Genomic DNA, 16,569 nt, shown 5'->3' on the forward strand with positions numbered 1-16,569 from the left:
GCGCTCGGGGGCACACACCCCGGCAATAAGCTTAGCAAGTGTGTATATATATATATATATATTTATATGTATATTTATCTATTTCTCTCTCTCATGCAGCCCTAGTAATAGAGGAAGAGCAAACAGCCAAGCAAGAGGTCTGGATGGGAGAGCCTTCTTGAGGGGAGCACCCCTTCAACCGCCGGGCACCCCAAGGCACGCTTAAACAGAGCCCTCACCTCCAAAAGTGTGGGTTTTTTTGTTTTTTTTTCTAGCTTATATTTTACAGCAGTACCGTAATACCCTACCAGACACAGAGAACTGGTGCCGCAGGAGCTCTGGGAGCGGAGCTGTCCCTGTCCCCGTCCCGGTGGGGGCTGCGTGCCAGCACCCCACCACCTCCCAGCGCGGGGCGGGCGGCCGGGGTCTCGCAGGAGCCTGGGAGCTGCTTACAGCTCCCACCGCCCCCTTGGCTGGCACAGGGGATCCCGCCTACCCTGCCTGTCCCAGGGGTCCCTCCTGGCCGGGCAGGGGGGAGAGGGGGGAGCATCTCCCCTCTGCCATCGCTGCGAGCCCGAAGCGCAGCTCATCTCTGCAGAGCTGTTTTCCAGCTGAGGCCGTTCCCCCAGCCCTGGCGAGCTGCTGTTAAGCCCAGAAGCAAACCTGGCTACGGGACACGCTGGGAGCGCAGGGAGGGGGCAAAGGACAGGCTACACGGCAGCGGTTTGACCCTCTGCCACTGAGAGGAACAAGCTGAGTCTAGAGAAGAGAGAACTAGGGCACTAGATTTAGCCTTTGGCTTTCAAAGCAGCAGGATTAAATAAACTCCGCCTAAAAATGAAGTCCTGGAAAGCCGGACATGCAGCGGCGAGGAGGCGGCGGCGAGTGCCGCGTGGCACGGCGGGTGCCAGCGCTCCCGGATCAGCTGATGAGCGGAGCCGAGCGGTCGTTCGTCACCGTTGGCTTCAGCTGGACGTTGGCAAAGGGGTTTCTGCAGAGAAAGAGGAAGGCAGAGTTTAGCAGGCGGGATGGCGGCAGCGGGGCCTGCGAGGACGGGGCACCGGCACAGCGACCTGTCGAGACCCCAAAAAGCTTTTGCTGCAGAGTGGAGGCAGCTCTGCTCGCTGGGTGGGCTTCAAGGCTGAGCCCAAGCCTGAGCGGGGCTGTCAATGAGCTGGAACCACCAGCCCCGTCCCCTCCAGCAGCACTGGGGAAGGGGTTAAGCTGGAGCTGCTCTGCCCTGCAGAGCCCTTGGGCCGAGCTGCCCAAGTGGTGGATAGAAGAGATGAGCCAAGGGCTGCTGCATGCGGGATGTTCTCCTACCTCACTTTCCAGCAGGCCTAAAGCTGGGGGTGCCAAGTGGGGGCTGGGGCTGGAGAAGCTGCTGCAGCCCCCCAGGCTGGGCTTGAGCCGTTCCCACACGTAGGAGCACCCCGAGATCACCCGGCTCTGCACCGAGCCGCAGCGGGGGAGCAGGGGGTCACACATGGGACGTGTGGGGACACCTGGGCAGGAGCAGAGCCTGCAGCTCCGTGCCATGCCGGCTGGGAAGCCTTCGGAGGAGCCAGATGTTGGAGAGGCAGAGGAAGGGTGCCCAGAGGAGCTCGGCAGGGCCGTGAGGCCGAGCACAGCCCGGCTCCCAACAAGACAGCTTTGGCCACCCTGCGGAGTGGCACCGTCCCGCAGCCAGAGCTGTGAGTGGCCGCGCTGAGCCGGGCTTTACCTACCTGGGGTGTCCCCAGTGCCGTCCTGCTGCCACCGGCATTTACCGGCGACGGGCAGGAGGTGACTCCTGGGGAGGGGACAGGCCGCCATGGGGGTACCGTCAGCTGCCTGGGGTGCACCTCTGGGCCACCCATGGGCTGCCTGGAGCCGTCAGCTCCAAACCTGTACCCGGCACAGGGGCTGAGGGAGCCGCAGAGCCACAGCCCCCTGCCCTCCCCAGGGAGCTGCACAAACCTTCTCCTTTCTGCTCCACCAGCTGTGTACCTGTGGCAGCGAGCCCTGCTCAGCCCCGGCACTGCCACGTCCCATGGCCGGGCCACCGGCAGGTCCCCCTGTGGGGCACAGCCCTGGCGTCCCCGCCACGGGGGAAGCGTTAGCAAGACAAACACGACTGGGGTTAAACCACGTCAGGGGCAGCCGCCGTTACAGGCTCCCTCTGCCTGGACCCAACCAGCTTTGGGATGTCCCCATGGGGCAGGAGGAAAAGGCTGGGTCCCCCCTGCCCCCCGCCCCCAGCCCCTTTCCCAGTTTGCTTTTGCTTTCCTCAAAAGATAAATGGCTTTTGCTTAAAAATAGGGTAATTAATTTCCCACCTAATTAATGCAGATTCTTAGATCACTTTTCCCCCCAGGATGCCAAAATAGATTCTCAGGACTGGAGGGAGAGGAAAGGTTGCTTTGATGAGTCACCAGGGATTATTATTTAACTATTTTTGTTCTGGCAGAGAAGAGCCATTGCTCTGGCAGCCACGGAAAAACCAGCTCACGGATCAAAGAGAAACGGGGACGGGGCTCTCCTGGGCTCTGCAATGCCGGCGAGGGGGGTCTCGGCTCCTGGGGAAACTCCTCCGTCCCTGCCCTGGGGCCACAGCCGGGATCGGGACGAGGAGGCTCCCAAGGCGCGTCCCCAGGGTTGTCTACAACCAAAAGAAGCTGCTCAAAAAACTTGACATTAGTGCGGATCCGCCCGTCCCGCAGGAGAGGGCTGGGGACGGCGACGCAGCGATGAGGCGCTGGTGGGACAGCGGAGACCTACGACCAAAGAGGCTGGTTATGGGGAGCAGGGGAAGCAGCGGGAGCAGCAGCTCAGCAGCCCCGGGGGGAGCGTGGCCCGGGGGGCTCCCGGCGTGGCGGCGGAGCGAGGAGCCGTGCAGACGCAGCGCGGTTAGACCGGGAGCTCCCGCCACCGGGCCTGGGGACAAGCGGTGAGCGAGGGAGGGGAACTCGCTCGGCCGGGTGCGGGGGGGAAGCAGAGCGGTGGCACCGTCCCCACGCAGCCCCACGGCCGTCCCCCGCTGCCCAGCACCAGCACACCCAGGGCTCAGCCCCCCCGAGAGCATCAACTTACTAACTATGGGCAGGGGCACCTCAAAACCTGGCCACTTCAACATCGGGGCTGCAAGGGAAAGAGAAGGCAGGTTGGAGGACACCGGGACATGCTCCGAGCCCTTGATGGGAACAAAAGGTGTTGGTTAAGGAGAGGAACCGGGCTACGAGCCGGCGGCCACCCCGGCACGAGAGCCCGCTGCACACAGCACCTCCGGGCAGAGGAAAGAGGAGGAAAAAGAAGAAAAAGGAGGAAAAGTTGTGTTTATTGAGTTGCTGGTGCTGCCCGCTGGCTCCTTGCGAGGAGGGGAAGGAAGGGCACAGCCAGCCAGGAGCCACCTGCGGAGAGGAGAGGCCAGGCATGGCGGGGGCTACGGAAGGGAGGGGGGCGGCTTCCTTCCCCCCACCCCAGCCATTGCCGCTTTCCCACCGCCGCAGCCCCGTGCAGCCAGCGGCAGCAGCCCCTCGAGCCGCGCACGGAGCAGGGAGTTGGCCCTTAAACAGTTTTAGCTGCTCCCGCTCAGCAAAGCTGTTTAAAACCCGCAGGGGCTGAGCGCAGGCAGGCAGCACCCTGGGTCTCCCACGGCCGCCTAACGCTGAGGGGATGGAGAAAGGCCAAAAAACAACAATAAAAAAAAACCAAAACAAAAACCAAAAGGCATGGCAATGCGCAGTGGGCGATGCAGGCGGTGATGGGCAGCACACAGGCATGGCAGCCGAAAAAGACACCGAGGCCCAGCTCAATGCAATAAATAAAACTTTTATTCAAACAATAACTCAGTACAGGGCACATTTCTCTCTGGCTTTTAAAAAAGGTTTTTCAGCACTCTACAATCTCCATACAGGCTTTGCTAGGCTGTGTTTTTTTTTTTTCCCCCCTCTACATTCAGTCATTCAGCATGAAATATCCTGGGTTAAAAATCTTTAGCAAAATTAGGACATCGATGCAGGAGGGTCTTGTTACAATACGCCCACAGGCGAGTATATAAAACAAAAACTTGTCTGTGTGTGTGTCTGTATTGCCAGCAATGTCCTAGTAAACAGGCAATGTAAGAGGTTTTAAAAATCACATCAGAAAAAGAAAGCGTGTACAGCTTGGCGGTGGAGACGGCCACGGGCACTGGAAGGGCTACGGCCGGGCTCGGCCACAGGAGCGGGACCCCGAGCGCCGAGGTGGGGGACCCCCGGGCGCTGCCTCGCTCAAGCCCGGTTTAAGGATGCGAGCACATCCTCAGATGGCTCCGCACCAGCCCCCAGCGCTAACGTGAGGTAACAATACCTTGCTACAAAAAATATATATATATATATTTATAAAACAACCAGGAGTAACCCTTCCAGGGGGGGCTGCCGGCTGCGCCCCACAGCCGGCAGGACCCCAGCCCAGAAGCAGCCCTTTCCCCGGGGCAGGGGCTCTGCACCATCCGCTTCTGCCAACGCCACGGCGGCAGTTGGATGGAAGCGGATCGGGGCGAGGGGAGGCGCGGGGCTGCTGCTCCCCGTGGCAGCGGCATCGCGGGCGCGGGCAGCCCGGATGCTCGGTAACAGTACGGACACCAGAGGCCATGCATATTTGTTCCGGTCTGGGAGGTTTGTCCAGGCTCGTGCGAGGCGGCTGGCGTGCAGCCCCCGAGGAGGGATAGTGCATCGCTAACATTCACACAGGAGTACAAAAACTGGGTCCCACTAAAGTGTAAACTGCATCCAGGCTGCTTCAAAGCGAGCACAGACCGATCGGCAGTTTCTGCTCTGAAAAGACTTCAGAAACAAGGGCACTGTGAACACCAGGGAGGGGTGGAGAAGCACCATGGTTTCCTTGAAGATCACAAGAGTTTAAAATCCAAAAGTAGAGGAAGAGAAACGAGGGGGAAAGAAAAAAAAAAGGGGGGGGGGGGAAAGAAGCAGAAAGCTCTTCCAAGCAGCAAGGGGCCGCCGCTAGCCAAGGTGTCCTCACACCGTTGATACCAAACTCCCACTGCCGCTGCGGAACAAAGCACAGGAGACTGCCAGAGTGGCCGGGACCGCCGGCGCGCGCCGCGAGGCAGCACCGTGCCCAGGAGCCCAGCTCCCTGGCACGGCACCACAGGGACCAGCACCCCGCCGCAGAGCTTGATCCCTGCCCGGCACCTGGGGGTTTGGGGTTTAGCCCCAAAAACGAGACAGGGCGGCTCCAAGGCAGAGGGAATGGGGATGGAGGAGCTGCTGGGTGGGAGAAGGTGCCGGGGACAGACCCCGAGAGCGTGCGCTCTCTGTGGCCTCGCTATCTGGGAGCAAGCCCCAGAGAGGGGCTGTGGAGACGCGACTCACTCCAGAGGAGCACAAGGGGTGTGAGGTTGGGGACAGCGGGGGCTGCCCCTGGGACCTGCCCTCCCCGGGAGACACTGGGTCCCTCCGTAATCACAGACAAGACCTGCACCGTGTCCTCCACCACATGGCCCCATCCCAGCCACCGCCTGCGCCCCAGGGAGCCCATGCAGGGACCCCCACGGGGACACGGCACCATGGCCTCACCCAGAGCCAACACCAACAGTTCGCTTTCAGGTAACGCTAGAGGAAGGTGAAGTCTTACCTGCTGACGGACCTCGTCCCGTAGTCGTCGAGACCCTGTGGAGAGGAGGGGAGGAGGCACGGTGAGGGGTGGGGGACGTGGGCTGTGCCCATTCAGGTGCCACTGGAGGGTCACACGAACAGACCAAAGTGCATCAGGACCCAGGGACACCAGGGCCGAGAGCCAATGCATTTGGAGAGAAAAGCTATGGAGATGATTTGAATGGGATTTAGACAGCAGAGAGTAAAGCTGCATCACTCTCTTCGGAGCAGGACTTTATCTGGCAAGACAAGGGAAAGCAACTGCCGGGAGAGCCCCGGTCTGCTCTGCCCAGCCCCACTGTGGTACAGAGCTCCAGCCGCTTTCGAGGTGTGAGACACTCAAAAAGGGATTAAACAAGTCTGAGAGACACCAGTGAAATGTTCTGTGGAAAGACATGTTTTGTCTGTATTAACTCCCACCAGAAATCCACAGGGTTTTGGACCATTTTCTCCTTCAGCCGGTACTGAACAGCCTTTGCAGTGGGGAAGGACTCTGCTGGTCCAAGGAGCAGGTGGGGCCTGGGCTCAGAGGACATCCCTTGAGGACGCTGCTCCTCGGGCGAGGACCTGCCCTGGGATACAGCCACGGAGCAGCTCTGCTCTCTGTGACAAACACAGGACCACTCCAGGAAGGAGTGGGAGTCACTGCTCTGAGCTGGCCACACACCAGGGATCAGAGACCCGCGTTCCCACTGTCCCAGAACGCTCCCAATCACAAAACCCCAAACCCAGCAGCAAACCCTGCTGGGAAAACCCAGCAAAGAGCAAGAAGTGGGGCTGTGCTTCTGTCCCATCCCCTGCAGAGAGGGGCCAGATCCTGGTTGGAGCTGCCACCTCTCCGGAGTGCCCCGCTGAAGGGTTGGGGGCTGCATGGCTGCCTCTCCCCCTCCTCATCCTCTCCCTGTCCGTGCTGGGTGCTCCAGGGAAGCCGACGTGGCTCATCACCACGCTCATTCCAGTGGGGAACCCAGAAGCTCAGTGGCTCCTGGGTTAAGCTGGTGCCATCCACATGTGCGTTCTCCCCAACTTGTTATCCAAGAACTCTGAGCTCATTTTGGACAATCACCAGCCCTGGCTGGGGTCTGCCCCAGCCCCACCGCTCACCCCAGCATCCCCACGGGCCCATCACCGGCTCCAATCGGCATGTGCCAGAGAAAACGCTTCCAGCTGCCTGTGAACAGCCTGTTTCTGGTGGGAGGCTCCCATGGAGTCAGCAAGTGTTGTCCTTTGGGGGTTTACGGTGCCGTTTTGTGCCACTCTCCCTGTGCCTTGCCCGTTCCACCCAGGCGAGCCAAACCGGCCCATCCTCCCCATCCGCTGGTCTCCTCTCCTGCCACCTCCCTGCATCCCCGTCCCTTGTCCCTGGGACAGATGCTCGGCAGGAGACAGGGCCTCGGACAAGGCACACGGGTTGCCAGGCAAAAGCGGCCAACTGCCCGTAAATCCCAAGGGCAACATTGCGTGCGTTCGGACTTACAGCTGTCGACCTAGTGTAAGGCTTGTAGTGAGCGGAGGGTGGTTGGCAGAGGCCACTGGAATAGTCTTTAATTGCACAACCATAGGGCATTAGGTAGTCCTACAAACAACGAAGACAGGTTGGAGAGCAGCCCTCCTCCACCTCCACGTGGTCCACGCCACGCCAAGACTGAGAAGATGCTTTAACACATTTCACCCTTCTGCTTTAAAACCGGCGGCGGGACGGGGATACCGCAGACACCCAGGCCACCGCGGGCAGGGCTCCAGCCGGGACCACCGCCCTAGGATGTGCTCAAGCATCTCCCACTTATAAAAAGTCGCCCCCCTTGCCCCGAAGTGGGAGAAGCTCCCGCTGCCCCGCGGGCTCACCTGGGAGAAGGCGGGCACGGCCACGCTGTACGGCCTCTGCTTGAAGGTGTTGACGCCTTGCGGCGGGAAGGCCTGGGAGGCCATGCCGTAGTCGGGCGGCGGGATGGCGATGTCGTCCTTGTCCAGCAAGTTCCCGGTGCTGCTGCTCTTCCCTTGCTGCAGGCTGGGGCAGGGCACACAAGCAGAGGCATCAGCACCAGCCCACCCTGGGCTGACACCCCCATCCACCCGCAGAAGGGGACCCCATGGCCAAAGCCCCCACCCCCCCCCCCCCGCCCCCGAGCCTAACACCCGCCTGTGCTGGGAGTTATTCACAGAATCAATCCCAGAATCATCTGGGTTGGAAAAGCCCTTGAAGCTCCTCCAGTCCAACCATGAACCTCACCCTGACCGTTCCCAACTCCACCAGATCCCTCAGCGCTGGGTCAACCCGACTCTTCAACCCCTCCAGGGATGGGGACTCCCCCCCTGCCCTGGGCAGCCCATTCCAACGCCCAACAACCCCTTCTGCAAAGAAATCCTTCCTAAGAGCCAGTCTGACCCTGCCCTGGCGCAGCTTGAGGCCATTCCCTCTTGTCCTGGCGCTGGTTCCTTGGCTCAAGAGACTCCTCCCCCCTCTCTGCACCCTCCTTTCAGGGAGTTGCAGAGGGCCAGGAGGTCTCCCCTCAGCCTCCTCTTCTCCAGACTAAACCCCCCCAGTTCCCTCAGCCGCTCCCCATCAGACCTGTGCTCCAGACCCTGCACCAGCCCCGTTGCCCTTCTCTGGGCACACAAATGTGTCCTAACAACACGCTCCGGAGGAAGGGGAATATTCCCATCCCAAGCCCACAAGCCTGCCCCAGGAGGGGTGTGGGGACCCACCCGGGCAATGCTCCTACCTCGCGTGGACCCGCTCGCTGCCATCGCTGTCGAGGACTCGTGTGTAGGAGAAAGGAAACCAGCCCCTCCTGAAAGGCAAAGGCGCGGGATGAAGCCAAACCCACGTTTATGCGTGGAGGATCCAGGAGAGGCTGCACCCGGGGTGCAGCGGTTCACGGGGACAGCTCTCACATTTTTGTTTTCTCGCTCTCTCCGTAGTGCCAGCCGTCCCTGGCCTCTGGCACCAGCAGCGTGATGAGGTCACCCTCCTTGAAGCTCAGGAGGGTGCTGTTATCTCCGGCAGCGTGAGAGAAAATAGCCTGCACCCTCGTCCTGCCGTTCCTCTCGAGCCCTGCGGCCATGGAGCTGGAGCGCGGCAGCGTCTTGTTTTCGGCTGGTGGGAGACAGAGACCAACAAGTGCCCCAAGTCCGGGACGCTGCGGCCATACCCGGGCACGGCCTGGCACAACAGGTTTCTAACCTTGCTTATTTTACCCCAGGTGCTAATAAAACCTTCAGCATGACTCACACCTTCCCCCTTAATGAGCAGGACCCCAGGCAGGGTCAGGCCACTGCTCTTGGCACTGCCCGCCGGTCACGGCAAAGGGAACAAGCCTCCTTGTGCGAGATTCCTCAAGATTTTCCCTCCTGGAAATCCTGTCTGTGGGCTGAAACCCTGTCCAGCTGAAAACCCATGGCAAATCCCAGCTTTACTCCTTTCCTAGCCAGCACCACGGCACCCCGGGAGCCCCCGGAGTGGAGGCCTGGGAGGACAGAGCCTCACCTGATGCGTAGCTGTTTTTCGGTGGCACGTTTTTGCGAACTGGGAGTGTATTGGAGTAAGAGTCACTCAGCTGCTTCTGAGGCTGGGGAGGAGATAAAGATTTGGGCTGTGCTGGCTTCATCTCAGACCAGTGGTTGTACCCATCGCTGTCTGGGCCTGAGACTCCATTCATCACCGGCATGGCCTCCTGCGCCGACATGCGCTACGGAGAGAGGAGAGGAGGGGGGGGGGGAAGACGGGGAACGTCTTCATTAGGGCATCCCACCGCAGCTCCCGCAGCAGGACATGGCTCCAGGGAAGGTGGTTCACAGCCTGTTGGGTTTAGTTCCCTCACTTGAGACAAACTGCTCTGGGGGGGGGCAGCGGGGTCAGCTCTATGGTGTTTTACTGCTCCAAGCTGCCTCGCACCTGATAAACCCCTCCTGAGCTCTTACTGCTCAGCTTGTGCCCCCACATCACAGGGGAGACCCTTTTTTGAAGGGTCTTTCATCTCAGGGGTCACTCCAAGCTCCTTCTCCTGTGGTTACTCCTTGGTCCAGCCCCCCAGCTCTGGGACCAGCCTGGCCAGGTGAGTCCAGCCCCCAGGTTCCCCAAACCCCCCCGGGGAGCCCCTGCCCCTCCGGAGCTCCACAACCCAGGCGGGATGGGATGGGATGGGACAGGCTGCCCGTCCCCACGTCAGCCGAGCCGTCCTCCTCCCCGCATCGCAGGGCGGCAAGCGCACGGAGCTGCCCAGCCCTCCGCGCCGATGACGCTCCACCAAAAGGCAACTTGCTGAGGACAACGGTGACACTGGCCCAGGCTTGTCCCTCCAGTTTTGCTCAGAAGGGCAGGACAACTTCCACCACGGAGATACTTACTCCTACAAAAGGTGCCAGCTCTGGGGGGACAGGGAGAGGTTTGGCACCAGGGATGGGGTCAGAGATGATGAGGTTGGATTTGGATGTAGATAGAGGGTTGGGCATGATGGTGCCATTGCTGCTGGCAGCCATCTGCTGCATCAGCTGTACAGCCCGGTCCGGGATCTTGTTGGGATCCGAGCAGGACTGCTGCCACAGCGGCAGCTTCTGCGTCAGCATCTCCTTCCCCTGCAACAGAGAAAGACGAGGCGTGAGGGCACAGGGGTGCAGAAAACCCACCCAGCTCCACAGCCCTCCCTGGGCAGCACTGCGGGATGCAGAGCTGGCCTGATCCTGGCCACAAGATTGATCGACGACTCTGTGCATGGCACAGGTGAGATAAAACATGGGGACTGACAGATTCCAGGCTCTGACAGCAGCCGAGCCAGGAAGGTGTCATGGAAACTGGACAGGAGGGAAGGAAAACGTAATTCATCTCCCCAGCTCATTCCAATACCCTGTGAGGGGCAGCTCCAGGGGCTGTAGGGAGCTGGGCAGGGTGCTGGGCTCAGCTAGAACTAAATACAAATGGAAAATAAAACCCAACCGAAGGCTTGGCAAGGCCCAGTCTGCACTCCTGCTGTCACCCAAGGGACGAGCTGCTTGTTCTGTGCTGCTCAGCCCCAGGAGCCTCTGGCCCCACCACCCTCAAGAGCTCAACCCCGCTGTTCCCTGCCCGTGGGCAGGACCAGCAGCCGCCATCCACCGCCGTGCCCCGAGCCACGGGAAAAGAAAAAAAAAAGATTTGAGCTAAACTTGCCCTTATTCCGCTCACACCCCCGTGCCCTGTGAGCCAGCATCCCATTGTGCGCCACTGAGGGAGGAGACGTCCCAAACCCCCCCGAGGTCATTCCCCAGCCAAACGCCACCACGCAGACCCCCACCACCTGCCCGAACACCGCGCCATGAGGAATCATGGAGGAGTGGCTCTGGTAAGCCCGATGGCTAGCTTGCCCAATGGCTAGCTCGCCTGATGGCTCGCTCTGCAGCAGAGGGTGACCCGACGCCTCTGCCCAGCTTCACAGCCGGTCTCATCTGGAGACGACTTGGTCCCCAAGTATCAAAAAACCCCTCCAAATCCAACTTCAAAGTGCCAGAACGTTTCCCCGCTATTGGCCACCGGCTCCAGCCGAGGCGCAGCCTCGCTGCCCAGACTGTGGCTGCTGCCAGCGTCCTCGGGAGCCACGGGCAGCAGCAGGACAGTGTTTTTAGCCAGCAAGGCCCACCCAGCTGCCAGGCTGGTGCAGGGCCAGGCACCTGTGTCACACACATGCCCACCGCGCTCTGGACGAGACACCTGCAGAGTCCTCCTTGCAAAGTCACCCTCCACATGTTGCTGCTGCAAGAAGTTTTTGGTTTCACCCTGCTGTAGCCACGCTGCAGGTGCCGGCACCCTCATGCCTGTTGTCACCCCACCCCGGGGGGGGGGATATTTTTTCCTCCTCTGGCACTACAGGAGGAGTTCGCATATGCCAAGCACGGATCCAGCCCGCAGCGCAGTGCGAGGACAGTGCTGACTAATCCAAACTCCTTCTCCTGCTCCCCGGTGCCAAGCGCGGCGGTGACAGATGGGTGCTGCGAGCGACAGGGGGTGGTGGTGGGGAACAACCAGAACGGGAGCACGAGGCTGCGGGAGCAGCACCGACACTCCCAGCCCTCATCCGGATGGATTCCGCTCCGGACCAGCGCAGGGGGCCCTGGCTCCCCAGGTTGGCTACTCCAGCCCGGGGCCCAGGAGATGTGAGCTGCCAGGAATGGGCAAGAGGGGGTTTGGAGCAGCAGTTTAGTCTCTGGTTTAATCAACCCCTGGCCTTAGCAAAGGTGGGAAGGCGAGGGTCAGAGTGAGCCTTGCTGGGCGGGCAGTGCTGCTCCAGCTCCGAGCAGGGACGTCACTGCTTTACACTTCTCCTGCTTTTGTAAATCATGAGCTGATGTGTGAGGAACGTGACCAGCCTCTGCCAGGGCAGCACCCTCAGACCTCGGGGACCGTGACCGCCAGCTCTGCTGTGCCAGTGAAGCCTCACCGCGGAGGGGGTGGCACTGCCTGGGCAAGCAGGATCCGCTCCCAGGCTCTGCCACCGGCAAACCACCGTCGCTCCCGTCTACCTCGTGCAGCCAGAAGCTGCTTTGAAACGCAGAGCAGCACCCAGGGGAGACGTGCCCCGTCGTCAGCCTCTCCCAGCACGGGAGCACCTGGGACACCCTGTCCGTGGGTCACCCACTGGTGTTTTCCTTCCCCTCTGCCCCCCGAGCTGTGGGGGCTGCACCAGCCGCAGCATTCAGGGTATCAGCTGGCTCCATAGGCAACAGCTCGTGACAGGAGCATCCTCCCAGTGCTGGGGCAGCCCAGGGGCCACGGGAACACGGCAGCAGACTGGCAGCTCTGGTGGGGCCGACTCACCTTGGCGTGGTAGGTGATCGCGCTCTTGGCGACCGCGCACTGTTTCTCTACCAGGAAGCAGAACCGCCTCCTCTCTTCTGTGAGAGCCGTCTTGTAGCCGTCGGAGACGTAGTTTTCCAGCTCGCCTTGCTTGTTGCTGATCGCTTCGATGTACTAGAACAGAGGGAGAAGCAGAGAGGTGGCTGCCTCCGCCGCTTTGCCCGCCGAACGCCTGCACAGGGTAAGGGGATGGTGCAGCTCCTCCAGAGAGGGCTCAGCGGTGCCGTGGGGCTGAGGGGAGGGGGGGCAGCAGGCAGGGTGCCGGCAGGGCCCCCCCTCCCCAGCACAGGACACGCACACATGTGCCTGCACGGCCCTTCCAACCCACCCTTACTCATTGGAGCCCCCCCACGCAGAGGCGCTGACTCAGCGCGTGGGCCGGGAGCGGCGCGGGCGGCGGGACGAGCTGTACCGCGTGCAGCCGCCCTCTCACCAAACGGGCACCGGAGCCGCGCCCAGGCACTCGCACCCGCGGCCCCGGAGGTCACCCCCATCACCCAGGGCTGGCAGCGGCCCCCACAGCCCCCCCCCCCCAGCTCACCCCTGCCAGGCACAAACCAGGCTGAACACCTCCGGCACCTCCTCTGCTGCCGCAGCCTTTGCCAAATCCCTGCCCGCTGCCCAGCGCTGCCCGCAAGGACAGGCAGGGCCGTGCTCTGGGCCCTGGGGGCTGCAGCGGGGACAGCACGTGAACACAACCATCAGCAACGCCAAAACTACCGGCAGCGCTTTCAGTTTGCATTCGCCAGTCGGGCACGCGGGGGACAGCGGGATGGTGCCAGGGCAGGCACCTCCCTGCCCTCGATGCTGCACCGACACCGGGGCCCCTGCCAGCGCCAGGCAGAGATGCTGCAGACACGGGACATCCTCTGCTGGCACCAACTCCTGCTCTGCCTACGTGACTTCTGCCAGCACGGCTCTGCCATACGGGGCACAGAAGCGGCGCACGGGGCTGGGCTCAGGCTGAGCCGTGCGATGCAGACGTGGCACACGGGAAGGCTTCGGAGCAACGCCCGGGACCGCAGCGCTGCTGCTCGGCTGCACCATCAGCATCCCTGAGCACCGAGGGCACGAGGTGGCCCCAGCCTGGCCACTTTCTCCTCCCTCAATCCTCCCAGGATGCCCCCAACTCCTCTGCAAGGAGCTTCCACCCTTGATGTGGCACCGGGAGAGCTGCTGCCAAACCTCTAAGAGGAGCATCTCCCACCCATTGCTGTCCTGCCCTGCAACACCTCCTTGCCACCGGCTCTTCCCTGTGCCGGCAGCGCCACACCGAAAAGCCACAACCAACCACGCAGCCCAGGCACTGCTAAACCTGTTTCAGAAGGTCTGAGCTTCCCTGAGAAGGGAATTAAACTGGAAATTCAGGGCCCAAAGCAGCTTTACTTCTTTCTTCATGTTTAACAGTTATTTTTAGCTTGTTACAATAGTTATTACTCCATAAAATGGAACAAACCTCAACAAAAGCAGTAAGATTAAGTGACATCCCAGACTTCAAAGGGGGCTTATTTCAGAGCTGGGGCATCTGCTGCTCCCACCCTGCTCAGAGCATCCTCCCTGGAGAGCAAACCCTGCACGGAGCCTGTGCCGGACCCAGCAGGTTTTGGGTCTCCCCACAGGCACCAACATGGGTTGGGGAAAGGGGGACAGTGAGAAATGGGTAAAAATCCAGTTTGCAACTAATAGTCCTGTTTCAAGAAGAGTCTTCTTTCCCCCAAATGAGAAAATCCAGCACAAACACCTGTATTTAGGAACAGAAATAAATGAAGGTAATTGATCTGACACCCCTGGGCGCAGAAGCAGAAATAATGGGGGTATTTGCATCACCCCCAAGGGAAGCTGCGGGGAGAGCTGAGCCGGGGGCCGGTGGGGATATAGGGAAGGGCGCTGGGAAAGCCAGCAGGTAGCCAGGCTGTGCTGGAGGCACTGGGGCCAGCACGGCAAGGGAAGAGGCGGCAGCAGCCCCGGGCATGTGCCTGTGGGGACGGCGGGTGGGAGCAGGCGGCCGTGGGAGGACGCGCTCCCCGGAGTGGGCTCAGCATCGCTCCCGGAGCGGGCTCGGGACAGAGGCACTGCCGGCAGCTCACCGCCTCCTCCTGGGTATTATTAGCCCCGGGAACAGCACAGGGACAAAGCCCAGAGGCGTTGGCCCGGCAGCGGTGATGGGGAGCCGGGAGGGAAGGATGCCCCCACGCCCACCCAGGGTCTGCTGCCCCGCACCACAGGCAGCTCCCGAAAAAGTTTCCTTCCCTCCTCTCCCGAGGGAAGCAGCAGGACGATGCTCCCCCTCGGGCAGAGCCCCGTTTCTGCAAGGAAACACAACCCTGACGGCACCTGAAATAGCAGAAGCGCGGGAGCAAGCGCGGACCCCAACACCCTAAACTCATCCTGTTTAATTTACTAACTGGGCCACCAAGAACGAGACTGTGCGGAGCGAAATGAGTCCCCCGCCGGCTCATTTAGTTTAGTAGCACAAGGACCATCCCGCCACGATTCAGGTTTCCCCAGGTCAGACACGGCCGTGCCCCAGGTACGGGCAAGACTTGGCTCTAGTCCCCACCACACCGTACACCGCAACACAGGGGGAATAATTCTTCAGCATAGCAGTGTCAGATTCTTCGTTTTAATCATGATTTAAATACGCAAGTTAAAGCCTTATTTACATCCCTGATTTCAATCTTGTTTTGCAAGTATACTTTTAATTATTTCACTAAAGAAAGGCTTGTCTTCATGGCTGCAGCCAGTTAGAACATGTCGATTTGCAAGTAGAGAGCCTATGCTCTAAATTTAGTGTTCTCAGCGCTTTATATACTTTATGTAAATATGCCTGATGTGCCATTGATTTATTCTGAGCCTTGATTTTTACACGTTATTACAAAATGGTGAGCAACACTTCTTGTTCACTAGATAGTTTTCATTTTGGATTTGCTCAAAATGACAATGGGCTTTCAAATAATGCGTAGAAAGACAATTTAAATAAAAACCTTGTTAAATATGCCAGATGCACAGGAAAAAAAAAGGAACACGTAAAGCACGATGTGAGATCTCATGACCGTATGCCAAGGAGAAGCACTGTCTTTATTCAGGAGAGGTGCTTCACCTGCAGCCAGGTGCCTGTCGGGCTCACGGCTGCTGCTCACATCTCCTTTCCCTGGGGATGGGGGGGATCCTGCAGCCATCCTGCATTTTGAGCCCCAGCCAAATGCATTTCTCAGCTTGGCACAACCTGACAAGGGGCGCTAAGGGCCAGGGAAGGTGCCTCCCTGCTGGCCTCGGCATGCTCAGGCTCTGCGGCTCGGCAGCATCCTCTCCGAGACCTCACCGACAAGCACGTACTGCTCGAGTGCTGCATTTTAAATTCAGACCCTGATTTAGGTTGTCAGCTGAAAATTCAGATTGTAAGCATCGTCTAAATACAATTCCCAGTTTAAAGGAGGAAAAAAAAACCCTCCACATTTGTGACCTGAGCACCCAAGGGAGCAGGGACCCGGCCAGCGTGGCGGTCACGGCCGTGCCAAAAGCCAGAGCACGTGCCGGAGCCACCCAACAGCTCCAGAAATCTTTTCTGGGTTTCTAGGTTGAAGAGGCCTCAAATAACTCCCCCGCCATCCCCCCCGCCCCCCCCCGCCTCCCAAACGCATCCACTTCCAATTCACCGGGAGCCGCTGACCTAATTAGCAATGTCAGCACGCAGTGGCGCCGGGCACAAGCTTTGGTTGAAGATGCTGCTGCGGCTCAGGGGCAGGAGCCAGCGAGCGAGGGCTCCTGCCTGGCCCAGGGAAGAGCAATCCTGGGGAGGGGGAGCCCCGGCTGCACAGGCAGGGGTGGCTCAGCCAGGGACGCCCCGGTTCAGCCCCTCCTGGGTGCCCAAGGCCAGGGGAGATGCTGGAGCAAAGCTTGGCCACGCTGGGTCCAGCCAAAGCCAGGCAATCTCCATTCAGAATCCAGAGCATGTTACCCCAACAGGTCAGACAGTAAATTAGGAACAAGAAAACATGAAAGAGGAAATAATGCTGCAAAGTCCCCAGCTCAAACAGCCGTTGTCATCCCCGGCACAGAAAAGCCAGGGCACACAAAGGCCCTGCTGCTTATGCTAACATCCTCCCAATGCCACTCCAAAGCTGCCAG

At 60.3% G+C, this 16,569-nt stretch overlaps 1 protein-coding gene across 10 annotated transcripts in view; it reads right to left on the bottom strand.

The window, feature by feature from the left end:
- Positions 1-43: 43 nt before the first annotated feature.
- Positions 44-16,569, bottom strand: part of BAIAP2 (BAR/IMD domain containing adaptor protein 2) — a 46,757-nt gene continuing 30,231 nt past the window's right edge. The window contains exons 7-17 of one of the 10 annotated variants that reach the window (XM_074847761.1): positions 12,403-12,555; positions 9,963-10,190; positions 9,103-9,304; positions 8,511-8,712; positions 8,339-8,407; positions 7,461-7,623; positions 7,093-7,191; positions 5,596-5,630; positions 4,992-5,001; positions 3,052-3,142; positions 44-970 (exon numbers count right to left, since the gene is read on the bottom strand). In XM_074847761.1, coding sequence (XP_074703862.1) covers positions 945-970; positions 3,052-3,142; positions 4,992-5,001; positions 5,596-5,630; positions 7,093-7,191; positions 7,461-7,623; positions 8,339-8,407; positions 8,511-8,712; positions 9,103-9,304; positions 9,963-10,190; positions 12,403-12,555 — 1,278 coding nt within the window. In that variant the 3' untranslated portion in view covers positions 44-944. Of the gene's footprint in view, positions 971-3,051; positions 3,152-4,864; positions 5,008-5,595; positions 5,631-7,092; positions 7,192-7,460; positions 7,624-8,338; positions 8,408-8,510; positions 8,713-9,102; positions 9,305-9,962; positions 10,191-12,402; positions 12,556-16,569 lie in introns of those variants that run through there. The other 9 variants (XM_074847753.1, XM_074847755.1, XM_074847752.1 and 6 more) reach the window with 9 other exon arrangements.

This window comes from Strix aluco, chromosome 21 (assembly GCF_031877795.1).
Source record: "Strix aluco isolate bStrAlu1 chromosome 21, bStrAlu1.hap1, whole genome shotgun sequence".
NCBI classification, from domain to species: Eukaryota; Metazoa; Chordata; class Aves; order Strigiformes; family Strigidae; genus Strix; species Strix aluco.